The sequence below is a fragment of the Haplochromis burtoni genome, unplaced genomic scaffold (assembly GCF_018398535.1).
Source record: "Haplochromis burtoni strain Fernald_Lab_line unplaced genomic scaffold, NCSU_Asbu1 Contig_285, whole genome shotgun sequence".
NCBI lineage: Eukaryota > Metazoa > Chordata > Actinopteri > Cichliformes > Cichlidae > Haplochromis > Haplochromis burtoni.
Genome location: NW_024582646.1, coordinates 27828 through 38492, shown reverse-complemented (window position 1 = coordinate 38492; position 10665 = coordinate 27828). Strand labels below are relative to the sequence as shown.

Sequence of the window (10665 nt, the reverse complement as noted above, 5' to 3'; positions counted from 1 at the left end):
CAAGTGGCAGACACTGACACGACACACCCAAAGACAAACTTCTAATCCATCACAACATAACCCTGACAAGCTATCCAAGCATGCCAATGACTGTGAATGAATTAGCCTTCTGCAAACTGAAGTGAAAGACTCGGCACAGTGAAATAAAAGTATTTGCTCCTTTCTTGACTTCTTTGTTGTTGTTTTTTTGCATGTTTGTCACAAGTTTCAGATTGTTGAACAAATTTTGATATTAGACAGCCCTCGTACAAAAAACAAAACACCGTTTTAGATGATGATTTTACTGAAAAAGTTATCCAAACCTACCGGGCCCTATGTGGAAAAATGAATACCGTATTTTCCGCACTATAAGGCGCACTTAACATCCTTTAATTTTCTCAAAAATCGGCAGTGCGTCTTATAATCTGGTGCGCCTTATCTATGAATTCTGGCTGTGTTTACTGACTGTAGCAATGGGAATTGCATTTAACTTGTTCAGGCTCATGCCATTATATTTTGGTTGACCTGTTCTGTCATACCTCTTTCTTACCTGTGTGTTCCGGCTCGGCGTCGTCTGCCGAGTTCTGCTGCTTCAAATCACCTTCCATGTGCGTGTCTCGTACAACTCTTGCAAAAGCACTCTTATTGGAGCGAACTTCACCACAAAGGGTCAAATGACTCAAATAATTCTCACCCAAGTTGTGAGACTGACACACTTGAGAGACCTGCTGTACGACTCGGTCTTCATATAGAGCAGCAGCTAGGTAAAATCAGCACTCAAATCTGTCCAAAAAATTTAGTATTAGTATAGTGACACCTAGCATATAGCTCCACACTGCCTACTGCATACTAGCAGCTGCTGCAGACTGCCCGCCTCTCATCCAACAACTCCTTACCACCCTGGCAGACCGTCTATAGGCCTGAACCTTTTGTGTCAAGGACCTTGTCGAGCCTTGTTCTCTATTACCGTACTATAGCTGTGGTTCCAAAATCTCATACGTTTCCACCATTACGTCGTAGTTAAGGGTGTCCCACAGAAACTAGTCAAACCCACTCTGTTGTACTACGCACACATTTCGTCGTGTGCTGCTTTAAAATGGACTAAGTACTGAATCAGCTCATGCTGACTCTGCCGGGTGAATTAATACCAAGCGGTCGTATCAAATTGTAGTTTGGTGTTTTTTTACATGTACATCACAAGAGCATCTCCAGAATAGAAATAAAGCCATGAATTGTTACATTATTAAATTGTTTAAACGGAATGTTGATCTCGTATTGGTTGACGACAAGGAACGTTGTCTCAGTATTCAGCTGTGATGTGTTTGCTGTACAGCGTGGGTCTCTGCTAGTATACGTACAACGTGTTTATAAAGCACAATAAGCGTTTGTGTGATTTATCATAGTGGTTGCTGAGCAGAGAAATATATCACTAGAGTAAAAAATAAAAAAACAGGAGTTAAGTATCAGATCTCAACGACGTCCTTCTAGTTAAATTCACATATCCAACCTATTCTAATCATCTGCACAGTTAAGTTGATGCAGTAATTGCAGAAAAGCTAATGACACATAGAGTGGATAGTTTGTAGATTACTGAAGTTGGGGCTAGCATGGTATATAATGCCTGTTGCTAGCTCGACATCGGTGTGCCGTCTATTGGCGAGACACCGCTATGTTTAAGTCGCACTGTGCTTAGAGCAATTAAGCTACTAGAACCGTGGTTAGCGAGATTAAAGTATTCATTTTATGATGCCAGCTACTCAGCAAAGACCTGTTTTGTGTCACACTTTTTATTAAGACAGAATAGCTCTAAAATCACGCCATTTGGAGGATAGGTAGCTTGATAAACTTTCGGACCAATAGACTGTGGAGCAAAGTAGGAGAAAGTAACAATTGAGATGAAGTCCCCCTGAGCTCCACTACATCATTTCAGGATTAAGTCAGAGTGTACACCTCGTTTAAGCATATATAAAGTCATATAGAATACCCTTTAAAGTATTCAGTTTCCTCCACAAGTCTCACGTGGCAAGAGGATTTGGTGTACTATCAGATAATGAGAAACGTGGCCTTAGTTGCTGCAGTATCTTGATGGCCGAATGACAAAATCTCAGAAATAATCCATAGGAAAGTCACAATCATGACTGTTTGGTATGCCCAGTTAAAATCAGCATTATTAGTTCCAGCGTTAAGAGCAGCTACCAGGAGAAGGGGTTTCACAACATTAATGAATTAAATGGATATGAGAAGTGGGAGGATAGTCATAGGCGGATGAGTATAGTAGGCTACACTCCCTTTTGACAGTATAAGCAAAATGTACTATTTAACTGCAAGGGAGTTTTTCATTATGGTAGTGTAAAGTAACTCTTGGTGGTGTGAAAATCTCACTAATAGAGTGAGTAGATGGCAGATTGCATTAAACTGAGTTCTGTTTTCTTATGTCTCTCAATTCAAGTCCATAATCCTAGCTAACGTGGCTATTATAGGACAGACAACTCTAGCTGCCATTCATCTGTAACAAGACTATGCTGTCAGTCCACATCTATTTACTCTGAAGGAAGCTGTAAAATTTTGTAAATGGAGTCCAGTATGAGTCAAAGAAAGTTGCTTTTGTCTGATGATAGTGACACTAAGGTGAATTGTTGAGGATATCCTTAACTTTTCTATTGGTGAGTGCTGTTAGCCTCTGTTAGCTGCTGTAAGATGATGTTAGCTGCTGTAAGATTATGTTAGCTGCTGTTAGCCCACGTTCCTGAAACTTTCTTTGAAGTGCATCTAACATTGCTGCATTGGGACAGTAAGAGAATAAACTCTAATATGATGTGAGACTGTAATAAAACTGTTTATCAAAGGGAAAAGTGTGATTTTTTTTTTTTCAAGCATAATGTTACCTCTTAAGCAGCTAACTAGTTTCGCCCATGGGTTCGTAGTGCCTTCCAGAGACTGCGCATATCAGGGCAAAGCTCTCTTTTGTTGGTCTCAGCTGGATATTTCAACATTTTCTCCATAGAGATACTACAGAGAAATACATACATGCTCTATCCTGACTCAACAACATGCTAATCTACGTGAAGATCCATGCATTTGTTTCAGTTTAGATACCCGCTATAAATCACCTCCTCATCCTAGCTTCTCTCCTCTCTAATATCGCATTTGACACTTGTGCGCTTCTCTTGTGTAGGCTCAGTCGTGACAATACTTCATTCAGAGCTATGTTGATCTATGATTGTGCAGCTGAATTCCTTAAAAACTTTGGTTCACGAACAGATGTCTCTGAAAGCCCATGGGAGTAGCTGTAATTACTTTTTACCAATTAAACCACTTTGCTTTATCACTGGTCAGAATATCTTCATACATTCTCAGCTGATCCACGGCTACGAGACAAATTGAGCATACGAGCTGACCCACTACATTGATTCGGACTTGTTACCCGTCAAATCGTGCCTAACTATGACATTGGAACACATGCGTCTGCAATCTTCCTCACATTCCTCACAACTCCTGGTGTTAGAAAGTTATGCATTACTCATTAAAGGAATTGGTTGCAACCTTTTAACCCTTTAACAAAGTCATGAAAATAACTTCTATGTAAATAGTACTGTTGGTCAAATCTCTAACCTATAATGTTGCTGTTTCTCATAATTATTTACAACTAGATTGCAAGCTAGCTTAAATCTGTCTGATTATCTGAATGTTGTTTGTTATGCCACATTTCAGCAGTTGGCTTGGTGGAATTTCACTTAAGATTAATTAACTAATTAGGGTAAAGTCTTATTGTGGGGGGAGATGGAAAAAATCCAAATGAGCCTCTTTCAATAAACAAGCAGTGAAGAGGAGGGGAACTTTTTATTTTCTTTGCAGTACTGTACTCCAGTGTACTTACAGAGGATCTACTGTTTGGTGCCCAGAAGAGCTGCTCCCTTCTGGGCACCAAACAGGAGAGAGCACCCCTTGAGGTGGAGGGCCCCCCCCCAGTCTTTACAAAATGGAGCAAAAAGACAACAATTGCTTTATTCAGCTGTTTGGACCATCCCATACATGGAAACGGGGGAATTCAGTCTCGTCGATTTAAATTAATGCACATCTTACAGTAGACTACAGGAGGCTCCTGCGCACATTTACACCTCGCGATCGCACGTTCCTCTTCTTCCCTCGAGCCACCAAGCGGGTGACGGAATTTCTGGGACTCAGGTCACATTGATAGGAGAATGATATTGCTCTCTCCTTAGTGCGGGATACTCACACGGTCAAACATTGCCCAACTGAGGCGAGACCACTTGGGCCAGTATGAGAACGTCGTCCTCACTGGGTCTGGCGTTGAGGAATGCGAGCGAAATGCTACTACAGCCTCCAACCGCTACGTGCAGCACTCTGGGATCTACCACCGTCCTAGGTGGCGGAGTCCAAACTGTTCTTAGTGTTCTGAGAGGACCCACACCTGCTTTTTTGTACTACTTCCTGCTGGGTCAAGACACAGTGATGACTGGACTGATGACACCAAGATATTGCCTTCATGCTTCCTCTACTCTGATGACCTGATGCTATCCATCTTATCGTGCGTTTCCCATTGATCGTACACCCTCCAGGGTACGGTGGCGCGCCTCTTGAAGTGTCCTCCACGTCAAGGCCTCCAATAACACACACTGAGGATGTATCGAGCTGTGACACAATTTCCCTCTCGTTGATAGAAGGAGGCATTTAAGACGAATTGTTGGCAATACTCGCCGGAGTTGGCTTTGCTAGATGGGCAACATAGTCCGCTCGCCTATCTCAAACGTTCAGTCTGAACGACTAAAGGAAGGCCGAGAAGTATGGACGTTTCAGCACTATTAGGGGCAGGTTTCGCAGAGAATGTTTATCTTGTTTCAGCAAACTTGTCTTGTATGTTAGTCTCATAGCACGACGAGTGCCCAGTGGTGGAAAGAAGCCAAGTAAATTAGCTATGGTCGTATACAGCTTGATCATAGAATACAGCTTCTTGTGAATGATATAACAACTACTGCCGGACGTAGTGAACTTGTTAACGTAGAGAAGATACACTGTATTCGAACTCAAACTGCAACTGTGTGGAGATTGAGGAAAATAAAGAGGCCCACATCACTTCACATTCATATTTTCTCAGATGCGCTGACCTACCAACCACCTAGGATGCTATTCAAACTGAGAGCAGTCCATCGACGTGCGCCCTCCTACAAAGTGGCTTTCTCTATAGGAATAAACTTTATTACCATACATTTGTTAGCTCACTCAAAAACGCCTCCGCTTTCGGCGGGAAACATTCTTAACTGGTTCGGAAACAGCATCCTATCGCCTAGGTAAACACTGACTAGACAGACTGTACAGAAAGGAGTAGCTGCCGTATTTCTCAGGGGAAAAAACATTCACTGAGCGCCCCATTCCGTGCTAGTCCGAGACTACCCACTGAGCATGGCAACATCAAAAGTGTTACACAAGTAGGCAAAGAGGTGTCGTAGACACAAGAAAGTTGTGCCAGAAACAGATCCGATCGCGGACCTTCAGCTATCACCAGTCCTCTGGAGGAGCAACGGAACTCATTCTTATCTCGTCTTTGAGGTCAGGGAAAGCATGTTTAGCCCGAGGGCATCATAGAAAAGAGTTCAATTAATCCACCAGAGCACTGAGTCGCAACGAGGGAGTGCTTACCTGAACTAATCCCCCATCGAATCTACGTAGTCTCATCTCAATTATCACTGGGATCCTCACTTAGCGCTACTCATGTGTCGACGTATAACTACCAACACTGGAATCGACAAACACAAACTTGGCATCTTCCTTGGGATCTTTGACCAGTTATGTTTGTGTCATGCAAGTCTATCTGGGTTTGGTTCTACTATAATTCCTGTCCTCCATTTCTCTCCTTGGTTTATTGATCTTTGTCTTACAGAGCTGACTGCTCATATGGGTACGAATTAGTTTATGAAGTGTGATATATTCTATGTGTAGATTTGCATTACATACATTCTTATATAAGATTTCAACATATACTGTGTTGTGCTCATAGTGTTGTATTACTCATAGTGTGATAGATTATGTTTCAACTTTGTAATTTATATGTACCTCTTTCTTAGCCTTTGATATACTCTCACTATACTTTAGGCTCCTTTCTTTCTTATTGATTCGTTTATGTTTTTGCTACAGTTTTATCATGGTGTGTTTACCTTAATTTATATTTATTTCCTTCCTAGTAAATTTACCCTTTTTGAATCTTTCATATTTATTCCTATCTGTACCTAGTGCAATGTGATGTCCTCTTCTCTCCTTGTTTGTTGTGTTTTATAATTAGATGTGTGTGCAGCAGGCAGACCAGTTTTCCTTATCATAGCCAGTTTTCCGGAACGAGCCAGTTTCACTAGCATTATTCGTACAGTGTATGACTGTGTACGTGACAAATAAAATTTGAATTTGAGTAAAGTTTGACTTTTCTGACTGATTTGTTTCGTTAAATGCGCTTTATAATGCGGTGCGCCTTATGTATGAACACAGACCCGCTTGTCAACAGTGCGCCTTATGGTCCCATAAATACGGTAGTCCTCTAACAACGGGTTGGGCGCCAGTTTAGCTCAGTCAGATGAGCAGGCGACCATATGCCGCATGGTTGAAAGTGGCCGGCCCAGGTTCAAGTCCGCAATGAGGAGGGATTTAGTGCAAAAAGTTGATTGCCTGCGCTCTAAGAGATTCCCAAGTCTGTCAGATATAGACCTGTTTACCCCTTTGCCGCATTGTTCTAGTTCCACTTTTACTTCATTTCACCTTCCGACCTTTTTCCTAGATCTATGTTTTCGGTGCCTGTTTCTTATCCCAATTAAGCCATGTTAAAAAGGCAAAAATTATATATTAAAAAAGAAAAAAACCCTAATAATTGTGGTTTACCTCTTGCAACCCTTCTTTACCACCTGAGACAGCATGACTAGAGACCCTTTAGGAAGGTGGGATATGGCAAATTGGGAATCTCCTATCGCACTCGGTGAAGTATAGTGGTGGATCTCTGATGGTCCTCTCAAAAATCTCCAACATACAGTCTATTTTTCTTAGAGTATTAGAGGTATTGTTGCTAGCTAAACTTTCGCCCTAGGCATCACCAGATGAGACATGTGTGCGCAGTTTTTTTTTCATTGAGACGCCTTATTAGACTTGTATACCTATATAGCATGAGAACAATCAAGTATTTTAAAATCACGTGGAGTGTACGCTCCAGGCCTCTCTATTAAATCTTTGATTTTTATTTATGGGTTTGTTTGTTTTCGTGTCCTGTTTTTTTATTACCGAACTCATTCTGATTGAGCGTAGCGGTGTCATATGATGTGTAGATGATGTTTTGGTGATCATCGTTCTATTTAAGTTCCAAAGAAAGTAGTGTATGAAAAATGTCTTAGTGTTAAATGGCCTCGAGAAATCAGGATTTTATTCTTTTTACTCAATGTGTCGTCATATTGTGTCGAATGTTCTAGAATGATAGGGTAAAAGACAGGTCTTGTGAAGCAATCTTCTCCAAATCATACTATCCTTGTTGTACATGTTGTTAGCATCAATTGCTATTTACCTGACTGCTCGTCGTGAGGATTATTGACAGCAGATGTGTAACGTCAATGATATCATATTACCGTATTCAAATAACCACACGTCTAGGCGAGGCAGTCCTGTCTTTCATGTCGTCGAAGTTCTAGCTGACATGAGATAATTCTCATTCTGCCAAATAAGTGCGTCACTAGTGAGAAACTCAATTCCAGATTAGAATCTATTTATAGACTCCATCATCATGTGAATTTGAATTTGAGTAAAGTTTGACTTTTCTGACTGATTTGTTTCGTTAAATGCGCTTTATAATGCGGTGCGCCTTATGTATGAACACAGACCCGCTTGTCAACAGTGCGCCTTATGGTCCCATAAATACGGTAGTCCTCTAACAACGGGTTGGGCGCCAGTTTAGCTCAGTCAGATGAGCAGGCGACCATATGCCGCATGGTTGAAAGTGGCCGGCCCAGGTTCAAGTCCGACCTGTTCCCCTTTGCCGCATGTCTTTCCCTCTCTCTTTCCCTCCACTTTCCTGTCGATGTTCGCTGTTTCTATCCAATAAAGCCAGTTAAAAAGGCAAAAAATTATATATTTAAAAAAGAAAAAACCCTAATAATTGGTTGTGCAACCCTTAGCAGCAAAAACTGGCAATGGATCCTTCCCACTGTGGAGGAATTTTGGTCCACTATTTTTTAGCAGAGTTGTTTAAATTCAGTCACATTGGAGGGTTTTCTAGCATGAATGACTTATTTAGCAAATCAGATTTAAATCCGGAGTAGTCCGCTCAAAAACTTTGATTTTATTTATGGGTTTGTTTGTTTTCGTGTTTTTATAAAGTCATTCAGAGGTGGGCTTGCGTGTGTGTTTTTGGATCATCGCATAAGCCAAGTGGGATGAATTGATGGCTGGAAACCAGGATTTTCTGGTACAGAGCACTTTTCATGATTCTGAAGCAGTAAAGCAGCCTCAGACAATCACACTACCATTTTTGACTGTTGATGATTTATGACATGCTGCGTGAGTTTTACAGCAGATGTAACAGGACACAAACCTTCAAAAAAGTTCAAATTTTGTCTCATCAGTCCACAGAGTATTTTCCCAAAAGTCTTGAGAATCATCAAGATGCTTTTTGCACATGTGAGACGAGCCTTTGTGTTCTTTTTGGCCAGCAGTGGTTTTCTCCTTGGAACTCTTCTATGGGTGCAATTTTTACTCAGTCTCTTTTTTTATTACTGAAACCTGGACACTGATATTAACTGTGGCAAGTAAGACCTGGAGTTGTTCTGGGTTCTTTAGCAGCCTCCTGCAGGAGTGTTGTTGCCCTCTTGGAGCCTGGATGTGGCTAGTGAAATCAAACGCAGATTTCCAAAAAATGCGGTTAATCTCTGTTACTTTATGATTTAACAAGGGAGGCAAATACTTTTTCAAACAGGTCAACTTTGTGACAAAACTGTATATTGTACATACTTGGATTATCTTTGTCTGGTATAACAATTTGTTTGATCTTCTGAAACATTTAAGTTTGACAAACGAGGAAAAAAAACCCCACTAAGAAATAAAAAAGGCAGCAAATATTTTTTCATGGCACTGAAAATAAGGAAATTAAAGATCTAACGGGATTTTTTTTTTAAAGATCAGCAGTGATCTAAAGTTATAGTTGGTAGCCTTTAGTGTGAAGTCCAGTTTAACCCCTACGGATCACCAACAATTCAACTGAATTTTATTTACACAGCACCAGTTAACAACAACACAATTCACCTCAAGACATGTTATATTGTAAGGTAAAGAGACCCTCTAATATATTATGAAGATTCTGTGTCTTACCTTTCCTGCTTTAATGCATATTCTAACATTTTTATTCTTCTAACCAGGTCATGCTTCAGGTTTTCCTGGCCCTTCCTCTCCCCCTGCAAGAAGGCTATCCTCGCCTGGAGAAACATACAAACAAAGCATTAATGAGGAGTTCAGTTTACAGTATAATTATTCATTTAAAATGTTTAAAAACCTTTAATTACAGGATGAAACATGTCAGTACGTAATAAAAATCTCTTCTTTAATGGAATTTCAGTGATGATTCATAATCTGACCATAAACCCGCACTGTACTGCAAATTTACCCACATATTAGAATATTTCTTTCGTTTTGCGTGGAAACTCAAAGACAAGAAAGAAAGATGATGATCAATTGGAATTACTAGACTCTGGACTCTTTTTGACCAGTGAAGTCCTCTCACCTGTCAGAAAGCAATGCTTCCTGTCTCACTAACCACACCTGTCTGTCAGTCAGTCCAGCAGCTGCTCTTGAAACCCAACACTAATAGGTCCCAAGAGCCATTTATACACAGTGTTCTCTGCCAGCGTGCCCATATTGACATGGCCTGGTAACAGGAAAACCAAAGGTCCTCCCCCAGATTGAAAGAGACAGCCAGAGTGGGAAGGAGAGAGTGGTCAGGGGTAAACTGGGATGTGAGAAAGCAGATTACATAACAAACCACACTATTTCAGCCCCGCTATGATTGGCCAGCTCTATGACTGACAGCCACAGCTCCACGGCAACCCCCGAGATCACTCTGACATACCAGAATATGTGCGTGAGAGTGTGTTAGATGGTATAAGCTGTGAATGCATGCACGCAGTGTTACAAGAACGGCACGGTGTGCTTCTTCTGTTCCTGGTGAACTCTGGAATAGGAGAAGTGTGTCGCTGCCTTCTGCTTAATTTATGTTAGTACATTTATTTCCATTTACATATGTATTTGCCTGTAGGGAACTACCAAAAGGGGTTTTTCAGTCCCGGCAAACTTGTTCCCATGCAGTCCTCTGAAAATCCCAAACTGTAATGTTGGAAAAAGCGACAGCAGAGTTCACCCTGACTGGATGAAATGAGGAAAAAGAAACCCTAAAGATCATAAAACACGGTATGAAAAGTGCAGACACTGGTTATGGTGGACACTTTTCATTGTTTTTAACGCTCAGTTTCACTTCAGCTTTTGGTATGTTAAAGAGCATAAGACAGACTGCTTGTATCATCCATTTTTACTCTTCAGGACTACTTGTCAACTAGTGATGGGATTTCTGGCTCTTTTCAGAGAACCGGCTCTTTCGGCTGCCAACCGGCTCTTCAGGTTGTTTTGTTGCTTTAATTAATTTATTATTAACAA

General features: G+C 41.0%; 1 protein-coding gene across 1 annotated transcript in view; it reads right to left on the bottom strand.

The window, feature by feature from the left end:
• strn3 (striatin, calmodulin binding protein 3) overlaps positions 1-10665 on the bottom strand; it is a 45833-nt gene that overhangs the window by 22397 nt on the left and 12771 nt on the right. The window contains exon 2 of the mRNA XM_005940975.3: positions 9331-9434. Coding sequence (XP_005941037.1) covers positions 9331-9434 — 104 coding nt within the window. The remainder of the gene's footprint in view (positions 1-9330; positions 9435-10665) is intronic.